General features: G+C 37.2%; 1 protein-coding gene across 2 annotated transcripts in view; it reads right to left on the reverse strand.

Annotated features, from left to right (window-relative positions):
* atrn (attractin) overlaps positions 1-23,698 on the reverse strand; it is an 81,398-nt gene that overhangs the window by 34,656 nt on the left and 23,044 nt on the right. The window contains exons 5-15 of one of the 2 annotated variants that reach the window (XM_084391187.1): positions 19,316-19,518; positions 14,647-14,815; positions 14,457-14,547; positions 13,918-14,167; positions 12,510-12,693; positions 11,344-11,498; positions 7,438-7,522; positions 2,230-2,450; positions 1,145-1,266; positions 874-1,012; positions 129-310 (exon numbers count right to left, since the gene is read on the reverse strand). In XM_084391187.1, the coding sequence (XP_084247313.1) occupies positions 129-310; positions 874-1,012; positions 1,145-1,266; positions 2,230-2,450; positions 7,438-7,522; positions 11,344-11,498; positions 12,510-12,693; positions 13,918-14,167; positions 14,457-14,547; positions 14,647-14,815; positions 19,316-19,518 (1,801 nt within the window). Of the gene's footprint in view, positions 1-128; positions 311-855; positions 1,013-1,144; positions 1,267-2,229; positions 2,451-7,437; positions 7,523-11,343; positions 11,499-12,509; positions 12,694-13,917; positions 14,168-14,456; positions 14,548-14,646; positions 14,816-19,315; positions 19,519-23,698 lie in introns of both variants that reach the window. The other variant, XM_084391186.1, reaches the window with a different exon arrangement.

Consider the following 23,698-nt stretch of genomic DNA (forward strand, 5'->3'; position numbering starts at 1 on the left):
TTCAGTTTAACATCTGAAGGGCTATACAACCGAAGCAGACTTGTGCCTCACAACCCTTAGGTGACAACGCCACGAAGAAAGTACATGTGATGAAGACCAAAGACTATGAAAGTGTGCCACAAACTCACTTGCAATGATCTGTTGTGCATCTCTTTGAGGACAAACTGGACTTTCTTCTGTGTGGTGAGAGACGCCAGCACCGCCTGGTGACTACGACATCCCAGTTTAGCGTTGTCGTACGAGTCCTTGGCTGTGATCAGCTTTAGACACGAATTCCCCACCAGGTGCCAACTCTCACCGCAAATATTCCCTAAAACACAAACATGGTATAATTATCAGGGCTCCAGACTAACTTATGAACAGGGTTGGAAATTAACAGACGCTTGGGGCAAAAATGACACCAAAATGATCCTAAATGCCCACCAAATTAAGGATAAAATGCCTCTGCATGATTAAACTAAATCTATTAAAGTGAAATGTGAAAAAATGTTGAATGCGGCATTACATTTCGATTTGCTCATATCAAAGATTTATTTTTATAGGCTGTTTTTTGCAGCGTTGAGCATTATAACCAATCACAAATATCTGTTGTGTCCATGAATGCAATGGCCAATCAGAGGATTAGATTAGTCATCAGTGATGAAGAAACCTGCTGAAAACGCTGGAGTTTTGTTCAGAGCACCGAGTTCTGCACTCTCGTGAATTCTCTCATCATAAATAGCAATGTGCAGATACAATGCAAGTAAGATGTTCATTGCGCAGCACAGACAGATTCATTGATTATATTCGTTTTTGTGAGCGAGCAGAACTCGCACTGTCATATATGATTTGAATGTCAAAGGACCAGTTAATTACATTGCTCGTGTTCATTACCAGGCAGGGTAGTGCACTCTTGGTTTCTCATCTCCCACTGGCAGTTCTGATCTGTGGCACAACTTTTACAGCTGGTCCTCTTGCTGCACACAGAGGAGGGGTTATCCTTTGGACACGCCTCATACTCCATTATCCCCCCCTGCAGGCGGTACACAGATTAAACATGTCAGAGCAAAGACTTCTAAATTCATCAACTGAAATTTTTCGAAAATTGAAAGGTCTTTCACACACTTGTCTCCAAGTCACAGTATATTAAAATGTTCATTCATACCTGGGAACTGGTGCAGTTACTATGACCAGACACACAGAGCGTCGCACACCACTGGCAGCTGTTGGTGTTGGCTGTACAACTGTAGCAGTCTGAATATTGGTCACACTTTTCAGCATCTACATCTGGAAAACACAGATAAATTACTGCATACAATGCCTGTGGTGGTAACTGGGCATTTAGTAATCTGAAACAAGTTATACAAACTGCTAATCCTAAAGATAAATCTGTTGTAACTGCATCTGACAGGTCATTAAAGGGATACTCCACTTTTTTTGGAAATAGGCTCATTTTACAACTCCCCCAGAGTTAAACAGTTGAGTTTTACCGTTTTCGAATCCATTCAGCCGATCTCCGGGTCTGGCGGTACCACTTTTAGCATAGCTTAGCATAGATCATTGAATCGGACAAGACCATTAGCATCTCTCTCAAAAAAAAATGACCAAAGAGTTTCGATATTTTTCCTATTTAAAACTTGACTCTTCTGTAGTTACATCGTGTACTAAGACCGACGGAAAATGAAAAGTTGCGATTTTCGAGGCTGATATGGCTAGGAACTATACTCTCATTCCTGCGTAATAATCAAGAAACTTTGCTGCCGTACCATGAGTCGAGCAGGCGTAATGATATGACGCAGCGCCTGAAAATAGTCGACCCTATAGTCTACCGAGCTGGGGACTATTTTCAGGCGCTGCGTCATATCATTACACCTGCTGCACTGATGGTAAGGCAGCAAAGTTTCTTGATTATTGATTATCACTCTTTTGTAACATCATAAATGTCTTTACTGTCACTTTTTTTTTTTAAATCAATTTAATCCATCATTGCTGAACAAAAGTATTAAATCACTTTAATAAAATCCTCCTGACTCCAACCTTTTGAACAGTAGTGTAAATAAAATGTTTTGGCATTTAAGCATAAGCCATAAGATCAAAATGTAAGATGAATCGAAAATCCCATCTCAGTGAAAACTACAGTGATCACAAATCCTATCTGTATCGCCACATAAAATGATTGTAACTCAAATGCAGTTTGGAACTGTAATCCTGTCTGAATAGTTCTAAAGAGACACATGAAGTGTCACTTACACCCTCTGGGACTGCAGGTGTTTCTCAAGCTCTCTGTGTCATGGGGTGCCGCTGCGTCCCAGGACATACAGGTGGAGGTAGAGGAGTTCCACACACACTGCAAGCCAGGTATAGCCGTCGCACACTCCAGCTTCTCAGAGAAAGCAGCGCAGCTCGCAGGGGTGAACCTCAGCAAATCACTGAGCATCAGGCTGTTAAAGCCTCCATACACGTACATCACCCTGACACACACACACACACAAAGAGAGACACAGATTAACCTCGCAGATATCTGAAAGCATGAGAGAGAGATGCGAGAGATGAGAGGGGAGAGAGATGAAGGGTGAGGAGGAAGAGGGCAGCATGGATGAGGAATAACAAAGGAAGTTGGGAGGAGTGATGAATAAAGCGCATGAGACCGACAAGTCAAACAGGAAAAGCTGTGTTGTGCCCCAGATCCCCACAGAGGGGTCACTGAATGGTCACATCGGCACGGACAATGACGCTGGGAATCATGGGTAAGAATACAGATCACAGTGAGCTTACATCAAAATCTCACAGGAGAGTGCCACTTCTGTGAGAGTGTGTGCGACTGTGTAAATGTGTGCAGTTAAAAGACTGTTTGTTCAGCTGGCAATTTGAAGCACTAATATTGAGATGTGTTATTTATGGATAATTATTCAAATTACGACTTAATTTGACTAATCCGTACGGAAGGAGATTACAGGCAGATTTAAATATAGACTTCATATTTACTGTGACAGAGTTCAAGTGCCACAGAAATAGAAACACTTTCAGAGGAATATTCAGGACTCAATACAACTTAAGCATCAGCGGCATGCTGTCAATTAGCTGAGGAAATCATTTCAACTGTTTGTAATAAAGCAAACAGCCTGTTTACAGTTTGTATGGCATGTTAACAGAGGATTTAATAGCAAAAGTATACATATACTGCTCATATTTTGTTAAATCACTTACCTAAATTATTCACTACAAATGATTAGCATACTAGTTGTACCATCATTCTTTCGAGGTGGATTTGATTTTTAGTTAGATGAAAATTTGGTTATGTGATACCCAAATGCAATCTTGGCTATGTCTCTTCCCGATATTTTCACATGAAACATGGTTTCCCATAATACAGTATGTGTTCACATGGTCATAACAGTTTAATGCTGCCTTCATGTGCTCTGGAAAAGATGATATTTTCCACTTGTAAACTGGTATTTACCAGTGTGTTGTGTTCAAGTGCTTTTGTTGTCGTAATGTAGAGTGCCCGCAAGGTCTGTGTCAGTAGAGTATCTTTTTTATCTTTACAAAAAAAACAAAAAACGTAAATGTGGTGCTTTCTGATGATTAAAACATAATTAATAATAAAAAATAATAAAACGACATAAAATGATTAAATATGAACCAAGGAAATTGCAGCGAAGTTGAAAATTGAGTGTTAACGCATTATATTACAATTGTTAATGACACAACATTGTATTGGCTACAAAAACTATCTGCTAACAGTATTCACGACTCTTGCGTTGCTCTCCGCCATTTTGAAAAGGTCAAAGGTTATCTCATCTCGGCAACTCGTGCATCAAAATATTCTACGAGTTGCCCAGTGGAAAATACCACATGAGGGGGTGTTCATGTGCATTTTACATGTCGGCTTTTGGTATTTACCATAATTACCATAGCACGTGAAGGCACCATTAGACAGATTTTATTATATAATTTAAAGGTCCCATATTGTACACCTTTCTGAAGTTTTATTTTAGGTTTTGATGTCCTTAAGAATATATATTTGTGGTATAAGTACCAAAAACCATCCCAATATATTTTTACAGTTACAAATATATCTGCTTAGAACAGGTCGATTTTGGCCTGTCTAATTAATATTCATGAGTCTCTCTTCTGATTGGCCTGTTGCTTTCTACGGCCAAGCCAACCACAGGTAACTAGGGTCATGTGTGCTGTACCCTGCACTGGCTTGGTGATGCTCACAAGTAAGGTAAATAAAACACCTGTAATGATGGACATTGCTGAGGGAAATGTTATCCGGCCTTATATGTTCGAGCCAGATTCAGACCCCAAATTGGCGACGACAGGAGACAAACATCCACCTCCTTACTTTCGGCGTTATTGTAAGAGTATTATAATTACCATTACATCAATGCTGCACGCAGATTTAAGGTTAACGCTAATTTAAACTGTCTGTAAACAAACTCAAGACTTCTTTTTGTCAAATTCCAAAATATGTCTGTTAATAGCTAGTTCTACACTGATTTTGAAACACTTAACTGCTTTCTAATACGTAACGTTAGCAGACAGACACTGAATGCAGTAAGCTATTTAACTATTGCTTTCCAACTGTAAGTTGACGTGCTACAATTTCTTATACAATGTTACTTTTTTCTGTAAAAGGTGTAACTTGTGCAAAGATGCCCACAGAACGCGAGAACCTATGCTGCAAAGGTAAACTTGTAAAACTATGAACTGTAGAGACTGCAGCATCTTTGATGAGTAGCTTCTTTAAAAAAAAATGCATTGAACTGTTCCTGATTGACGAAGCAGTCACTTGTGAAATGTGCAGAACAGACGGTTAAGGTCGAACTAAATTGCTGTGCTGAATAAATAAACATTAGCCTCTGTTCTCTTATATTAACGTGATGACTCTGTCTTCCAACCAGATGGAACTGGATAATATTCTGAATGTTCTGATCCAATCTGACTTCTGACCTATAATGCTGTCTGAATCATAATCATACACTGTTCGCTCGTTGGCCAGAGGAGAACAGGCCCCCGACTGAGCCTGGGTTCTCGAAGTTTTTTTCTCTATTCCTTCACCTTGATGGAGTTTTGGTTCCTTGCCACTGCAATTTTTTTTCTAGAAACAAACTTTGTTGTATTATTTTCATGTTATCACTGTGAAGCTGCTTTGATACAATCTGTGTTGTAAAAAGTGCTATTTAAATAAAGGTGACTTGACTTAATGTTGGTCGGAAGCCAGTGGAATGATGTAGTTTCCTGACGGTGGGCAGTGCTCGGTAGAGGGCTGCATTGGGATTGAGTCCTGCCGGGTCCCGCGGGACCCAACGCAAATCTCGCGGGAGCGGGCGGTTTGAACTTTGCTGCGGGCGGGAATGGACGAAAAAAAAAAAAAAAAAAAAAAAAAAAAAAAATCTATCTATTCATCTTCCTGACCAGTGCGTCAGAATCAGGGATGGAAATTAGCACCCGCCACCAGCCAAATGCGGGTGATTTTGTGTTGTGGCGGGTAAACTCGCTTCACCTACCGGCCACCGTGGCGGGTAAAAAAATAAATACTGTTTCACACAGACGGCGGACACTTTTAGAGGACATAAGTGTACGCTGAAATAAAGTCTTTCACCTCAGAAAAACAGACTTTCTTGTCCTGTCACGTCAGCCGTTATCCTGTTCTCGTAGCAAACACTCTTCAATTGCACGCGCAAATGTGGCGGCGCGCGCTGTGTATCGCCTCACTGTATATAAAGTGCAAAATAAACTACGAGCATGCAACGCCGTTACGTTGTAAATTACACAAAATAAAAGTAATGCAGGGATGATTTTCATACTATTCACCAGGAGCAGTTTCCATGGTTCATTAACAGTTATTGTTAATATTGTGTATTCACCATGGTAACTGTCGTTTCCATATTAACCCCAAAATGCCACTTTATTTTTCTTTGTTATTTTTTATATTTTTAAATGACTCTAGTGGCTCATACCAACATTGTATTAACAAAAACTAGTTTGGGACTGCTATTTAATAGCTTTAGCATAGGCCTAATGTTTATTTATTAGTACTAGTCTTTACTATTAGTCATATTCTTACAATTTATGTTAAGTAAAGGGGGACAGTACTTGTGTGTGTGGAAATAGCCGGTTTCAATAAAACTACTTGTGACATGTCATATTTGGCTTTGACTTTGACTGAACATTTGCTCTCACTTTGCGGAAAAAATATTGGGATATATATCGTATATCGATATTCAGCCTAAATAATCGGGATATGACTTTTGGTCCATATCGCCCAGCCCTAGTTTCATTGTTGGGACTAAAAACCTAAAACTGGAAGCCATAAAAGACCACGAATCATTCAAATGCCACATCCAGGTAAAAAAGAGAAATATATATATATATATATATATATATATATATATATATATATATATATATATATATATATATATATAATATATATATATATATATATATATATTATATATATATATATATATATATATAAGATAGAAAGAGAAAATGTCAGTATTTCATTGAGACTTGAGATTAAATAAACTGCTTTAGTATTGTAGGTCTTGTAGTATTAATTTTCACATGCAGTTACACATTGTCGGTTAAAAACAAGAAAGTGGCTGGTAAAAACATTGAGTGACTGGTAGATTTTGAAATCCACCAGCCACAGTGGCCGGTGGACAAAAAAGTTAATTTCCATCCCTGGTCAGAATACATGCAGGCCAGGGAAACGAAACAAACAACCCCATGAATCTCTTTAATAATAGCAATACATATACGTGTTTTTTCCTGCGGGACGGGAGAAGACACAAAATCAATGCATCTCTATTATTGTGCGGGAATAAATTCTCAGAGTTTTGCGGGAGCGGACATACATATTGCGGGAGTGTAACACATACGTTGCGGGAGCGGGCGGTAATGGTCAGAAATTCGGAGCGCGGGCGGGAGTGGGATGAAGAAAACAGTCTCGCGCAGGGCTCTAGTGTGTGTGTGTGTATATATATATATATATTTTTTTTTTTTATGTCATTTATTACATGGGATGAATTACAGTGTCACATGTTCCTTCAGAAATCATTCTGTGTTGATTTTGGTGCTCAAGAAACATTTAGTATTATTATCATCATCATCAACAATGTTCAAAAAAGTTGTGCTGTTTAATATTTTTGTGGAAATTGTGATTTTTTTTTCAGGATTCTTTGATGAATAGAAAGATCAAGAACAGCATTTATTTGAAAACATTACTTTTTTAACATTATATGTGTCTATAGTCACTTTTTATCAAATGAATGCATCCCTGATTAATAAAATATTAATTTCTTTTAAAAAAAAGCTTCTGAACGGTAGTGCATATAACCCTAACTATTCCTTCACAATAGTGTACATAATGTTTAATCTAAAATAAGCTATTATAAGTGAGACTAGATGTTTACAGAAGACATAAAAAAACATTGAGATTACCCATTGTGATACACAGCTGAGTGGCCAAAGCGGTTGACGTCATGATGAAGATCTGGATTGGGCAGTATAGTCCACTCATCACAAGCTAGAAAAGAGAAAAATGACAGACAAAGCGAATTTCATTTCAGACACATCCACCCACTGCTGCTGGAATACATTTTAGAGACATCGCTATAGAGAAGATTGAGCTCATGAATATTAATTAGTTAAGACTAATCATTGCTCCGTAATCTCTACTAGCGTTACCCAGTTAATATTCATAAGACCAACCTTCATCCTGGGGCTATACATAAATAAATGAGCTGTGAAGAAGTGCAGAGGCTATAAGGCAACTTAACTTGTACATTAAAACTAGGTAACATTTTAATACCACAAAATTTGGGATAAAAGTGAACGTTTCCAGTTCCCGCAGCTCTGCATCTTTGTAAAATAAACTTGCTGCATTTTCTGAGCTGAACCTTAAAGGGATAGTTCACCCTAAAATGAAAATTAAATCATCATTTACTCACCCTGGTGTGGGTCTAATGCAGTATGCCATTCTTTCTTTTTCGGACCACAAAAAGAGAAATGTAAAAAAAAAAAAATTCCCGCTCGCATTTGTCCGGAGATATTAACTTGACCAACGGAAAAGTTCAGGATTTTCATTAAATTAAATTTTGGTTTGTTTTTCACCAAACCCTATCATATACCCCCAGAACACTTTGAATATTCGATACATGTCACATGGGACCATTCTGTGTTACTTTTTCGCTTTTTTTATTTTATTTCTTCTTTTGTGGTCTGAAAAGGAAAGAATGGCATACAGCATTAGAACAAAACCAGGATGAGTAAAAGATGACTTCATTTTCATTTTAGAGTGAACTATCTCTTTAATATCATATCATCTCTTTCCTACATGTTAAATAGAATGAGTTAGCGGCTAATCTAACTGAAGTAAGAGAAGCATGAAGAGAGATGGCTGCTATTAGTGCAGTGTGTGTGTGTGACAAGTCACTGCCCTCTGCTGGCAACATTTCTGACAAATGGAATTCCGCATCCTTGTGTGGGCCAGTATAATTGAGTTCAGCTCGTAAGGACAGAGCAATTACCCTCAGGGCCGAGACAGGCCTCTACTTAATTACAGATTACCACAGCACTAGTCTGCATCTCTAAAGAGAAGTTGGCATGGGAAGAACAAGAGAAAGAAATTTAGAAGAGGAGCGACATATAATGATGAATAAGCAAACGCAGACACTTCTGATGTGTTTGAAGCTTCTTGTGTATTATATAGGCACTACAAACTTCTCAAAAGACGCTCAAATTCCCACCCACGAATCATATTCTGCTTGCAGTGCATCTAGTCTGACATCATAGTATCCCTCATTATCTACATGAAAAGCGAATACCAGCAGACAGGCATGTCTACTACGATCCCTGGAGATTATAAAACTCAAATGTGTCACTCATAAAATAATGGCTTTAAGATCACGCATCTTTCTGCAAGAGCCCCCTGATGAGTGTATTTCAGTCTCTAATGGCTTGCTGCTACACGCACAGAAATCCAATTATGCTTTCTGCGCAAGTGTCTCCTCTGCTGTTCAATATTGTGAAAGATAGACATATTATACTATATACGCAATAAGTAAGAGGATGCAGGAAGTCAATGGTATAGAACTTGAAAAGTTGTGGTAGGCTGACCAAAATTAAAACCATAATCATATACAATTTAGTTTTTTAGCTGGAAATTCAATTTGGGAAGGCCAATTTTTTAATATTCAGGGAATTATGTCCTTTATCTCCAATCTAGGGCTGTGAAACGATTAATCGCATCCAAAATAAAAGTTTGTGTTTACATAATATATGTGTGTACTGTGCATAATTATTTTGTATATAAATATACACACATGCATATATTTAAGAAATAGTTGCTTATATATACTGTGTGTGTATGTATATATATATATATATATATATATATATATATATATAATTTGTATTATAAATAAACATAAATATTTAATATATAAATAAAAAAATTCTTAAATATATACATGCATGTATATTTATATATACAAAATAATTATGCACAGTACACACATATATTATGTAAACACAAACTTTTATTTTGGATGCGATTAATCGTGATTAATCGTTTCACAGCCCTACTCCAATCTTTTTTTTTTTCACATTTTAAGCGTCTTTATTTGGAACTTGATGGATGCAATATAAATGTTTGGTGTGAAAACTTTGGTGCGATAAACAAAATTTTTTTTTTAAAGAACGACTGTAAACGTGTGTTTAGATCAACATGAATAGTCACAAAACATCATTGCAGCAGATTTTTTTTTTTATGGAGAGATGTTCTTATCTATTTTCCATCACACTGCTGAGAAAACTAGATAACCAATAAGATTTGAGCTTTGGTCATTTCAGTTGCACTTTTGCCAAGATCTAGCCTGACTACGTCAGACTTCGTACTTCCGCTCAATTTCAGTTCGCTTCTGTACTCAGTCTGAGATATTGACCTGTCTTTCAGTTTTCCTCCGGCCTCAAAACAGCCGGCCAATCAACGAACAGAGGGCGGGCTGAGAGCCGTGACGCAGACGCTGATTGTACCGTGGATTCGTAGTTTTACTTCACATAATCTGCAAAAGTCGTTCACAGCCATGTTCAGTCCGGTATTTCGCTCGATGGTTTTGTTTTCGCATCATACATGTGTTTACAGTTGAAGTTCAATGCGGCTGAGTCGGCGCATAACACACTTCTTAACCAAACTTTATGTGATTGGCTTACGGGTAACCAATGATTTTAAACTTCAGACAACTTTAAACCCCCCCCCCCCCGCAAGAAAGAAAACGCTTTTCAATTACGCCCTTCCAGACTCTGTCTACGAAGCAAAGCGAAGTAGCAGAGTTTGGTATTACCAGGCTAGCCAAGATCCGCTGCTGGTCCAAAAAACTTGGTGCCGCTTATGCACCATCTATAAAACCAAGCATCCGTAAACAGCAGAGATAAAAATCGGGAAATAGCTCTCTTGTTTCTGTACGCATTTATTTGGTATTGTAAACACAAAAATCATCAGTTTGAGAGAGATTGTTGGACTTCCTTTCTTCTCTGTGACAAGCAGGTGTCAGAAATGGAAAGTTGCAAACCACTTTGTGTACCGGGTTGACAGGGCTATTTCTGCTGGTCTATAAGTGCCACCTACTGTCACAAAGTGAACTTGCATGTTGGTTTTTACACATTTGGCTGAACAGACACTACACGCGAAAATCAGACAGAATTTTTGCGCCGAACACCTAAGTTGGTGTAAACGGGCCTTTACAGTCACATTTTCTTCAAAACAAAAGACTCAGGAATAAAACCTACTCCTAATTCTGATTGGATAAAGTTCAACATATACTTCGGCTGTCTGTATTATGGGACGGTCTGCGCACAGTCGGCGTGGCGGAAGTTTCGTCATCGGGATTGTCCCAATTTTTGAGATGGCATGGACGGTGCGCGTACAACAGCTCATGCGCAAGTTGAATGTTGAGATAGAAGAGCCCACTAGGTGGCAACACACAGTTGTGATGTACTGTGCAGTAGCTGAAGAGAATGTGCAAAGAGCAATACAAATCAGTAAACAAAGTAGCATATCCTTCTCCAACATTTTTGTTTTGATTCTTGTTTTAAACTTTGCAAGCAATGGCGAATATGCTAGTTTTCTTCTTCTATCATCGCTGCCCCCTCACGTCTGGTACAAAAAAAAGTTAATGTACTGGGCATGTGTCGAACGCGTCCATCTGTGCTAATCCGTGGTTGAGTATACTGTAAAACTGTGCAGACACGACTGTACGCGAGATGGAGGATAATGCGAATGCTACACAGAAGTACAGGAGATGTGTGATTTGAATATTCAGGTGACAAAGACTGTTTGGTACTCACCCAGGTTGTATGCTATAAAATCTGAGGAGAAGCACTTCGCTCCGTGGCTCATTGAAGTGTCATTGTGTGTGTTCCCTCCAAACACCAGTATGTTCCCGCCAACGATCACCGACGTGTGGAGGTAACGGAAAAAACCACTGTCCCTCAGAATCAACCTACAGGTCAATAAGCAACATCATCAGCGGAAACCCAGAGAAAGCAACAGAACAAAGGCAAACTATGTTCAGAATAGCGCACTAGCATACTACACACTATTTGTAGTGTAGATCATGTACACTGTACCATGTGCAAGCTTTCTGTATGAATGTAAACTACCTTTCAAAAGTTTGAGGTCGGTAAGATTTTTTTTAAGTGTTTTTAAAAAGCTCTCTTTGCTCACCAAAGCTTCACTTATTTTATCAAAATACAGTAAAAACAATATATTATTAAAATCCAAAATAAAACTTTTTTTTTTAAATTTAAAATATTTTAAAACGTAAACCCTATTCATTCTAATATGCTGATTTGCAGCTCAAGAAACATTTCTCATTATTATCAATATTTTTTGTCAAAACCTTGATAGTTTTTTTTCACCTCAGGATTCTTTTATGAATAGTAGTAATATAGATTTTTAATACCGTGTCAGCATATGAGGCTATCTTCATGCCAAAAACAGAGCTACAAATCTACAAAAGTTGCATAATTACAAAAAACACAGCAGTTAATATTAATGTAAAAGTATTAATAAAGATGTTTTACATTAACATATGGTAAAAATGATCAAATCTTTTCTGGTAAAACAAGTTCTTTAATGAATACGAAGTTCAAAAGAATAGCATTTATTTAAAATAGAAACATTTTGTAACTGTCTTTACTGTCAGTTTTGATTAATCTAATGCACCCTTGTTGAATACATTTTTTTTTTTTTTTATCTTATCTCAAACATTTGAACAGTAGTGTATTCCATTTCTAGTGTGCTGAATCAGTAATATATCAATGAGGTAATATTTTGTGATATTATTATTTAATTTAATTGTAAGAGTTATATTTTTTCTTTTTCACAGTATTAGTGCAAATGCAAAATAAGCAACTCAATTTTAAGCATAGCCTTAAAAAGAACATAATCATGATTGAAGTCAAAATGCAGTCAGTGTTGAAATTAAAAGCTGTAATGCCACTCAACGCACCACATTTTGTTGTCCACATCATAGCGGTACAGGTCTCCGGCCAGGCCATATTTATTGGCGCTGAAAGCTTTGTAGCCTCCATGGATGTAGATGGAGCGTGTTTGAGGGTCGTACACACTGCTGTGCCCATAGCCACCCTGAACCAGTGCCCCACGAGTCTCTAAAACACTCCATGTATTCTTTACTGCATAGGGAACAGTGAAAAGCATGAGAGTTAGTGAAGGAAGAAACCTAACAAGATATAGTTATAAATATTTTTGATGTTGCTCTTTCATTACAACACCAGAGGGCAGTAGAGTTCAAAATACAATTACTGCTAACAAGGCCAAGAAAGGGATGACTCTCACTTGAGGAAGGACTACATCAGAATCTATAAGGTTTTGAGTCAAAAGCCTAATTGAATAAATGCTTGTTTTCCCTAGCAGTAGATTTCAAATCACACTGGCATCCATTCACTGTTATAGAAACCAAAATGTGAAAACTAGCTCCAGTCTCCTCTCCCTTGCACAAATGACAAACAATCGACAATGATTTCTTTTCAAACTGCAAAACATTTCACACAAAATGAAAAATAATTTCAAAAAGGGGCCTTATTTTAATTTTAGTCACATTTTATTTTAACATAGTCAGTCTATGCGGTGCCCAGCAGTCTGATTCCACAGACAGAAACTGGGTCACAACTGTTCACTGTGACTTTCAGTCCAGGACAGCACTCAATTTTCTGAAAAGGATTATGGTGCTTTCACATGGGATGATGAATTCTTCCTTTCAAACAGCTACACTGAATGAAACGGGTGTCCTGGGGCCTGTTTTTAAAAGGTACTTTTTTTTTGTTTCCAAAAAGAAGGGATTTTTTACATGCCATCTTAAAAATGTGATGTGCATGATGCTGAAAAAAAAAGGAAAATATGCAGCATGTATATGAAAAGTACCCAGATGATTTTTCTGTCAAGTAGGGCTGACTTAAAATCTCAATTATTCTTTCTAAATTGCGACTATATTTGAGAAATCCTATCTATCTATCTATCTATCTATCTATCTATCTATCTATCTATCTATCTATCTATCTATCTATCTATCTATCTATCTATCTATCTATCTATCTATCTATCTATCAAAAGTAATATTGCAAAGTACACACAAAATGTTTACTGTAAAATACGCACAATAAAATTACATTTAAGCAGTGACCACTTACTGCTTTTGATCAAATGAACACAAAAAGAACATTTAAAAGGTACCAACATAAACATATGAAGAAAATGATACAAAGAGGGCAATATTCCTAAAAAAAAGTTCGCAACTTCATTGCAATATTTACAATAGCAAAAATGATCACAATAATAATGTAAATATTCAATGTATCTCCCTGTCTTGTACTTTAACATCAGTACTGCGTGCTGCTTACCAATGTCGTATTGCTGCACTCGGCTGATGTATCCATAAAGAGGGCAGTGTCCGAAGACGACCAGTATGACGGGCTCCGATCCATCGAGACTGAGCTGGACGGTGTGTGCAGAGTGGCCCACGACTGCATACTGTTCTTTAGCATTCGGATTTAGCAAAACCCACGACTGGTTCCGCGTGTGGAACACCCACAGTTCGGATGTCACGTTTCCCGTGGAGTCAATCTTCCCACCGTACATGTAGATTTTATCCTGTATGCATACACACAAAGACAAATAACTTAAGAGATCAGAGAGAAACAGGTCTCAGTGCAATGTGTGTTCAGAATAAATACAGCAGGCTCGCACGTAAAAAAAACATGAAATATGAAATACACTGTATACTGAAGGTATAATCTAAAACTAGAAGATGAAAGCATTAAAAGCATCCTTAAATAAGCCTGGAAGACGATTAATAATCATTTTGGCTTTGTCTAGACATTATAATGAAGATTTTAGAGTAGAAGAACACTATTCAGCATCATCTCATCCATTAACAAACCTCATGCAGTGAGAGAGAATGACCGTAGCGTCCAGTTATAGAGTTGACGGAACGGTTTAACGGCATCCAGCTTTGAGAGGAGATGTTGAACCTGAGCCACAGTAAAGGAGAAAGTGAAACTCAGAGTCAGTAAAGTTATTATCCTATGATGTGTCCGTGTGTGTGTGTGTGTGTGTGTGTGTGTACTCACGCAGTCACCATCTGGTAGTGTGTGTAGTTGAACACATGTCCACCTATCACCCACATCACGTCTTCATGAACCACAGCCTTGTGGGACGCCCGCGCCAAGCCATGGCTGCTGTATTCCTCACGTGTCCAGAACGAAACATTTCCTGGTACAGTTATTGAACAGTCCAGACCTAAAATACACACACGTTCTGACTGTTACATGGGCAGGGTAAGCTACAAATATTCTATATATTGATCAAAAGTGACAGTAAATACCTTTATAATGTTACAAAATATTTCTATTTAAAATAAGAATTGTATTCATCAAAGAATACTGAATAAAATGCATCATGGTTTCCACAAATATATTAAGCAGTAAAGATTTCTGAAGTATACCTTATAAATACAGTAAGCTGAGCCTTGTATAAAACTAACTCCAAGTTGCAAATCATAGTTTACATCAACGATACATATGGTCACATTTTAATATTGCGATATCTCGAAATTACACCCCTGTTTGGAGTACAGGAGAATATTGCAGAATGGCTTGCTTCCCACAAATGAAAAGTTGTTTTCAAAAGAGGAATATCAGATGTTATTTTTCAACAAGACAATGCTCCTGCCCAAATTGCAAAAACAACCAAGAAGTGGCTTGAGAACAAGTCCATCAGGCTCATATTTTGGTCCAGATTTGAACCCTATAGTGAATATTTGGTCTCATATTAAACTCAAACTAACTGGGTGACATTTTTCAACTACTCGTGAACCGTTTAAATCCATTAACATTGAGTGGAACAACAGTATTTGTACAATTCTTGCAAACTTCCAGACCAGTTAATTGTGATTAAAAGGCCATACTTGGATTTTCATACATAGATTTATAGGAATGTTATTAAATATTATTCCTATGATGACAAATCAGCTTTTATTACTGTTGACTAACTTACTGTTTTTACTTTTTTTTTTTTTATCAAATAACTGCAGTCGGTGTGAAAACTTTTGAACTAATGTTTATTATGAATATTCACTATATTTCTCAGTCCAAGCTGATACTTTGCCAAACAAGTCATTTACTCTTATTAAACATGCAGTTTTTGCTTTGAATGGAACATTATGTAAATCAAACACGAAATGTACATTAGTAATCAAGCAGTGAAAGTCAACTTTAATTTTATGTTCTTAAAAAAACAAAAAAAAACAACATGGCTAATTGACTAAATTTACAGAAATATAAAACACTAAAACAGAAGATACACAAGAGGGCTGTGCTTGAAAGCGTATAAAACGACAGGAAACCAGGAAGGAACTTGAAATATGAGTCAGCCCTGAGTGCGGCTCAACCTGTTGTTCACAGATGGGCAATTATACACTTCCACAGATCTGTGCCTCTGACGGGAGAGACAGATAGACAGATAGACAGAAAGAGCTCAGATACCCACACATGGCTCAGTAGGCAGCAGTGTTCTCCTTAAGACTAAGGTTCAGTGGGTCCTAGTCATATTTAACATAATTACGATAAAAAAAGTTCATGTCTTCGTCAACCTCGTGATTACAAGTTGGAAACTCACAATTATGAAACCTCAGACTTGTGATGTAATATATAAAGAGTCAGAATGGCAGCGGCCTCGACAGCTATAGTAAGTTAGGAAGAACTCATATGTTTCATATGCCATTTTACTGTAGCTGATGCTACATGGTGTACTTTTCATTGGTAAACAGTTCGGGAGAGCAAACAGAGGTGAACTAATGTAGTTGAGTCATGAAGCTGGCTGGGCGGAGCGAACGTGAATGAGAGACACCTGCACAGCACACCGGTCGAGTCCCACGAAGGAACCTCAGAAGAGTGAGCGAGTGCCAGGCCTGGGACATTTACAGGCGTTGGACATTTACGTTGCTGTTTTATTATGTTTATATGCGGCAGTCGGCATTCTCCTTCCCTGAACCTTGAGCTTTGCTACAGTAGTGGTAAAATAATTCAATGGTCATCAATCATAGGTACATTTAGATGTTATAAGCATTTCCATAGAAACAATTAGTGAGCCTGAGGTGATGATTGGGTGTTTCAAGTATGGGCACTAGAAAATATACTTTTTGGAATATAACAGCCAAAGGGTTAACTTCATAGCTAGCATTTTTCACATCTTAAATAAATACAATTAAATACATTTTAAATATAAGTTTGTTTGGGAATTACATAAATTATATTCTTTATTTTCCATGCACACTGTGGGACAGGCATACTAATAATATTTGAAATTAGATCATTTTTAACCAATAAATAATTAAAATGACAAATGATCATTTCACTCTGTTTATTTCATCAGAATTTCTAACTTGTCATCTTTTATACTTGATTTTCATGGTTTAAGTTGTAAAGTCTGGGTATGAGACAAGAGTAAAATCTGACAAGATGAATTTGAAAAGACGCTAATATAAAACAGATGTATGAAAATAAATGATAAATAAAAGCATGTATGAATACATTCACTATCGTAGCCAAAATTTCAAGGTAAATGTCAAACTTTCTAGATTTAGTGGTTCTTGCCAATAATTTTTGCAAAACCCTAAGTATTAACCTTTGGTGCATAACTTGCCTCTGTGCTACAGACATAAATGATACCTCAACTTTTGTAACGGAAGTCAGTCCAACCCTCTACAATGTGAGAAAGTCACTCACATATGCAACCAAATTTCACACTAGGCGACAAAAAAAAAAAAAAGTCTTTAATAAGCCAATAGCAAGTAAATTGCAGGGCTCGACAGGACTGCCTGATGACCAAGAGTTGACAGAACTGTCACTGTCTCGATCGGAGCAGTGCTGCATAGTCATTAAAATGTATCATTTGCACGTATTTTTTAGCCTTGCCTATTTAAACATTCAAGCACAAGAAGACCGGAAGATAACTCGCGCGTGTCTGACATAAAGCCCCGAAATCCTGATTTGAGCCCTTTCACATCTTGAGCTTGAACAGACAATTTCACACAAAATGATGTAAAAATTTTGGTGTGTATCCTAGTAAACATAATCAGTCATGTCTTAAGTGAATGTAAACAGGCGAGATAGAAAATGCATATTTAACAGCATCAGTATATTGGATCTGTGCAGTGTCTTAAAGTGACAGCAGCCTAATATGCCTGCTGCAGTCTGTGTTTATTAATGTTAATAAAACAAAAAAAATCTAATCACGCAATGATCGTGACTGAATAACTTCTGTAACTTTAATAAGAATTAATACAAATCTATATTTAATTTATACAGTGAAGACTGCAGTGTTGTTTTACATTTGATTACTTTATTCAATTTCTGTACCTAATGTGTATCTAACTACTGTTAAGGCCCCGATTTACCCACGGCGAAGTTCTTTTTCGTTCTTCGCTTGGGGGTAAAACGAAGTTGGAAATACGTGACCAGCGATATATACCGTTATCAAACATGTGATGACGCCCACACTGCTGAGAGCGACGTTAATATGAGTATGTAAATATGTGCTGCGCGCATTCCTCTCTCAAAAACAAAATAAGCACAATGAAATTGAGAAAACAGCAAGCATTTTTTTTAAAGCATAAGAAAAGCATTTGATCATAGCAACGTGGATATGTTTGCACGAGCTCTGCACTTAATACAATAAATTGCTTAAAATCAAGCAGCTTTATCATATTAAACACCTACCTTTTTCGTAATCACCACGGACCAATGGTAGTACAAAGGTGTTTACCAGCTGGAGCAAACTTTTACGGAAAGTTTGCTTTGGCAAGCTGTTTCGAAATCCAAACGAACTTCGTTTTGACCTGATTTTGTTTGAAATGATGTCACATCAGTTTGTTCTTCGATTTCGCTTGAAGTATCGGGGCCTTTAGATCTACCTGAAATCACTGTATATACGTCATTTTTATCTTTATCGTTTATTTGTACTATTGCATTGACTGTATTTGTTCTCATTACAGACTGTTTACGTGTCCTAGTTTGAAATTTATATTTTATATTTATGTCTATTTTTTTCATTTGATTCTTCTTGCATTCCATGCAAAAAGTCTGGAGAGTCTAGCCAATGGCGACTCAAGCTTCAGTGTGTCCGTAGAGGGATGCAGTCTGTGTCCTGTTTTGGTGCTGGCAGGATTAGTTGTCTAGCACTCTTTGTACTACTTGTTGATACATGTGTGCTAAAATTGACATTTTTATGGACATTTTATTAGGACACACTTTTTAAACTCGAAGACCTTAAACCGCCTGTATTTTTGCACATTTGGCTTATCGGAACTCATCAGATTAAGCCAAGTATTAGAACATAAGCATTTTTACCAAAACACAGCCCTAGGACAAACAGTCTCAGTACATAGAGTACCATCTGTCAAGCAAACCCAAACAAAACTAGAGGCGGAGAGATTGAGACAAAGATCTGCAGTCAGAATTGTGAGAGGCGAAGGGGAAGAGAGGCAGGAAACAATTAGGGATCCAAAAAGGATCTACGCATTCCAAGAACTGTGAGTGAATTACATAACATTTACAAACAAAACTGATGATGAACAGATTCCCTATGACTCTTAATAGTGATTTTAATCGACTTCACAGAACTCACTCTCAAAAATTCCTGAAATGACTCGCTCTTTAGTTTTTTTACGTTTTTTTTTGTCCAGTTGTGTTTTGAGTAGCTAATGGTCATTTCTATGTTTCTACACAGGCTACGCCTTACCTTGCCACCCTGGTTTGCATTGGCATCGTTTGGCGCTGCTTTCACACTGTCCCCGGAGAGGGAAGCCACAGTCAGAAGAGCAGTAGGGCACATCACAGGCCTGTCCTTTCCAGCCATCCTCACATACACACTGCACCGACTCGCTGGAATTCCCCACACGACACTCCCCACGGTCAGAGCAGTTATTAGGGCATGTATTCAACCTGAGTAGAGAAGAAAGACAGAAAAATAAATGCAATGGGAAATGTCATATCGGTGTTGGTCTAGCATTGTTTGGACAACCTAGTCAACTTCCTGCTAACAGCTTATTACAGGTAGCCCAACCTCAAACTCATGTGATCGATTGAGATAGTTGACATGTCAGACTGCTCAAAAAGAGCAATATAAAGCCGCAGAGAGAACAGTGCTGCTATGGTTAACTAGGGCTGCACATCATCAAAGTTGCGAATTTAACTTGTGCACAAAATTGGAATATTGCATAAAACACTTGCGAATAAAGCATTTTCCATCCCATGTGTTTATAGAGAACAAAATCGTCACGTCCTGGGAAAATGGAAGTTGCTGCAATCGGGGAAGCCACTGTAGCTCTTTATTCCTATCATAAATCACCAGTGCGCAGACGAAACACAAACGCTCTCGTATTATCTTGCGTTTGGGAACGCAATCTTGTGAGACACTTCAGAGAGATCATTATTCCAAATCATTCTGATGACATACTTTGGCTCAGGCATTTCTGAAAGACCAAACCAACATTTGAGATGCTGTGCAATGAAATTGGTCCGCTGGTTAGTCCAGTTATCCAATCACATCCTCTGTTGAGTAAAAGTAAAAGTTTTTTGTTGAAATTTTTTTTTGATTTATTCAGTAAATGCGTTTCCATCGTAGTTTATGCATGTCTTTTCGTGTATGTGTATATATATTTTATATATATATACTAAAAGGATATTCCTAAAATGGTTCAGGTCATACTTAGATGGGAGAGGTTATTATGTGAGTATAGGAGATCATAAGTCTGAGTGGACATCCATGACATGCGGAGTCCCTCAAGGCTCAATTCTTGCGCCACTCCTGTTCAACCTGTATATGCTCCCAGTGAGCCAAATAATGAGAAAGAATCACAACCTATCACCTAACGATTACAGCCCCATTGACTCCCTGTGCCAATGCATTGATGAAGTCAACAGTTGGATGTGTCAAAACTTTCTTCAGTTAAACAAAGACAAAACTGAAGTCATTGCTTTTGGAAACAAAGATGAAGTTCTCAAGGTGAACGCATACCTTCACTCTAGGGGTCAAACAACCAAAAATCAAGTCAGGAATCTTGGTGTGACACTAGAGTCAGACCTTAGTTTCAGTAGTCATGTCAAAGCAATAACTAAATCAGCATACTATCATCTGAAAAATATTGCAAGAATTAGATGCTTTGTTTCCAGACAAGACCTAGAGAAACTTGTTCATGCTTACATCACCAGCAGGGTGGATTATTGTAATGGACTCCTCACTGGCCTTCCCAAAAAGACCATAAGACAGTTGCAGCTCATACAGAACGCTGCCGCCAGGATTCTGAGCAGAACCAGAAAATATGAACATATCACACCAGTCCTCAGGTCTTTACACTGGCTCCCAGTTAGATTTAGGATTGATTTTAAAGTATTATTACTGGTATATAAATCATTCAATGGCCTAGGACCTCAATACATTGCAGATATGCTCACTGAATATAAACCAAACAGATCACTCAGATCATTAGGATCATATCAGCTAGAAATACCAAGGGTTCACTCTAAGCATGGTGAGTCTTCTTTTAGCTATTATGCCAGCCGCAGCTGGAACCAGCTTCCAGAGGAGATCAGACGTGCTCCTAGAGTAGTCACTTTCAAATCCAGACTCAAAACACATCTGTTTAGCTATGCATTTAATGAATGAGCACTGTGCCGCTGTTCGTCCGACTGTTTGTACTGTACTGTACTGTATTTTATTTTTTATTTTTCTAAACTGTTTTAATTATTCTTATTTCTTTTTATTATTTTAATTTCTTCTATGTAAAGCACTTTGAATTGCCATTGTGTATGAAATGTGCTATATAAATAAACTTTCCTTGCATATATATATATATATATATATATATATATATAGTGCTATGCATAAGTGAATACACCCATGCTAAAGTTGACTAAAAAGAGGAATAAAAAATCATATTTTGGAAATTGAACTTAATGCCTTAATTTAAAAAATTAGGGAAAATCCAACCTTTAAGGACACCAATTTTCTTTGTGAATGAATAATGTATCGTAAATAAATAAATGTTCTTCCTTAAAATACATGGTGCATAAGTGAGTACACCCCTATGTTAAATTCCCATAGAGGCAGGCAGATTTTTATTTTTAAGTTTTTTTTTTTTTTTTTTTTTTAGGATACTATGCATCCTGATAAAGTTCCCTTGGCCTTTGGAATTAAAATAGCCCCACATCATTTCAGTTAGCCTAATAGCTAGTTTGATTTGCATTGAGAGATGATCTTATGGAAAGTACCCCATGCCAATCTCTAGGTATGGTGAAGGCTATGTGATGATGTGGGGCTATTTTAATTCCAAAGGCCAAGGGAACTTTATCAGGATGCATAGTATCCTAAATTTTTTTAAAAAAAAATACTTAAAAATAAAAATCTGCCTGCCTTTATGGGAATTTAACATAGGGGTGTCCAAACTTATGCACCCTGTATTTTAAGGAAGAACATTTATTTATTTACGATACATTATTCATTCACAAAGAAAATTGGTGTCCTTAAAGGTTGGATTTTTCCTAATTTTTTAAATTAAGGCATTAAGTTCAATTTCCAAAAGATGATTTTTTATTCCTCTTTTTAGTCAACTTTAGCATGGGTGTATTCACTCATGCATAGCACTGTATATATATATATATATATATATATATGAATGTTTTTTTTTTTTATCTACCTCAATTAAATGGGTAGTATTAATGCTCCTTTTTACAATATTTAAAATAAGTCTCTGTTGTCCCCAGAGAGTGTATGTGAAGTTTTAGCTCAAAACACCCCACAGATAATTTTGTACAGCATGTTAAAGTTGTCCCTTTTTGAGGGTCAGTAAAAACACGTCATTTCGTGTGTGTCCCTTTAAATGCAAATGAGCAGCTGCTCCCAGCACAGAGGGCGGAGCTTCAACAGCTCATGTGTGTTAGCAGCTCCTCACGCAGACAAGCACTAAAATGTCAGAAACTGATCTGCCTTATGTTCAAACCGAAGTCGGACAATGATGGAGAGACTCAAGTGACAACAGGACGTTTCTGAATGGTTAGTTGATGAATTTATGTTGTTGATGTGGAGTTAACCATCTTCAAGTCATTGATTTGTCATAGACGTATTCTGTCATGATAATTGCTCGTGTGGGAGCTGTTGTAAGATGCCTTCATAGTGACATGCTATTGCATTTGTGTTTCAGTATTGCATGTGAAAAGACAGATGCGACCCAATATCCCAAAAATAGGTGGGTGAAAACATAGCTAGTCATTTTTCATGTTCTTTAAGCACTAATTCAGTTTATTCTCTGCTATTTGTCTCAACCTAAAACTGACCATTTTTGAAGTATTAAAAATCACTTATATAATTGTGATTTTTACCTACGATATTTTTATTTATCTTGCAGCCCTATAGATTCCTAAAACTATTGAAATTGTTTTCATTAATTGGAATAAAGCGGAAATACAATTAAACTGAAATATTATTTAAAGGTACAATATGCAAGAATTTTTTGCCTCTAGAGGGCGCTACATTCCAAACAACAACAACGGCGTAGCTTGATGACGATGTGAAGGAGCGTGGAATGATGGGAACTGTCGTTTTAAAACATATATTCAAAACACAAGCCACTAATAGTTAGATTAGATAACCCTGACAGATCAATAAATAAAATTAAAATAAAGAAATTATTAAAATAACGATAGTAGCCAGAATGTTCAGCTTTGTCTATTTAACTGCAGAAACAACAATGAATGCTAAACTGGAGTGGCAGTCTTTTTAGCTAAAAATGTTCACAGCATCAAAAAGCAAATTAGAACCGGCTGAAAAGTTTTGAAATCACTTGTACCCTAACGTTACCTGATCGAGAGAACAAATCCAGTCTTTCACTCTGTCTGTGTCCGTTAGAGTCTTTTCAAATTGTGCGCGCGGATACAATACATTCTAAAACACTTAACGTGAAAAACGTTTAACGACTTAATGTCCTAAAATATGAAAACGCTTGAGGAACGCATTTCGTTCATATTCTGGGTTCATCTGCTTATCTGCACATATGGTTTCTTAATAAAGTGTGTACTGTGTAGGCTACATACATTAAGCCACGTTAAAGTGCATTTTAAGCGTTTT

Source organism: Rutilus rutilus (genome assembly GCF_951802725.1).
Source record: "Rutilus rutilus genome assembly, chromosome: 20".
Classification (NCBI taxonomy): Eukaryota; Metazoa; Chordata; class Actinopteri; order Cypriniformes; family Leuciscidae; genus Rutilus; species Rutilus rutilus.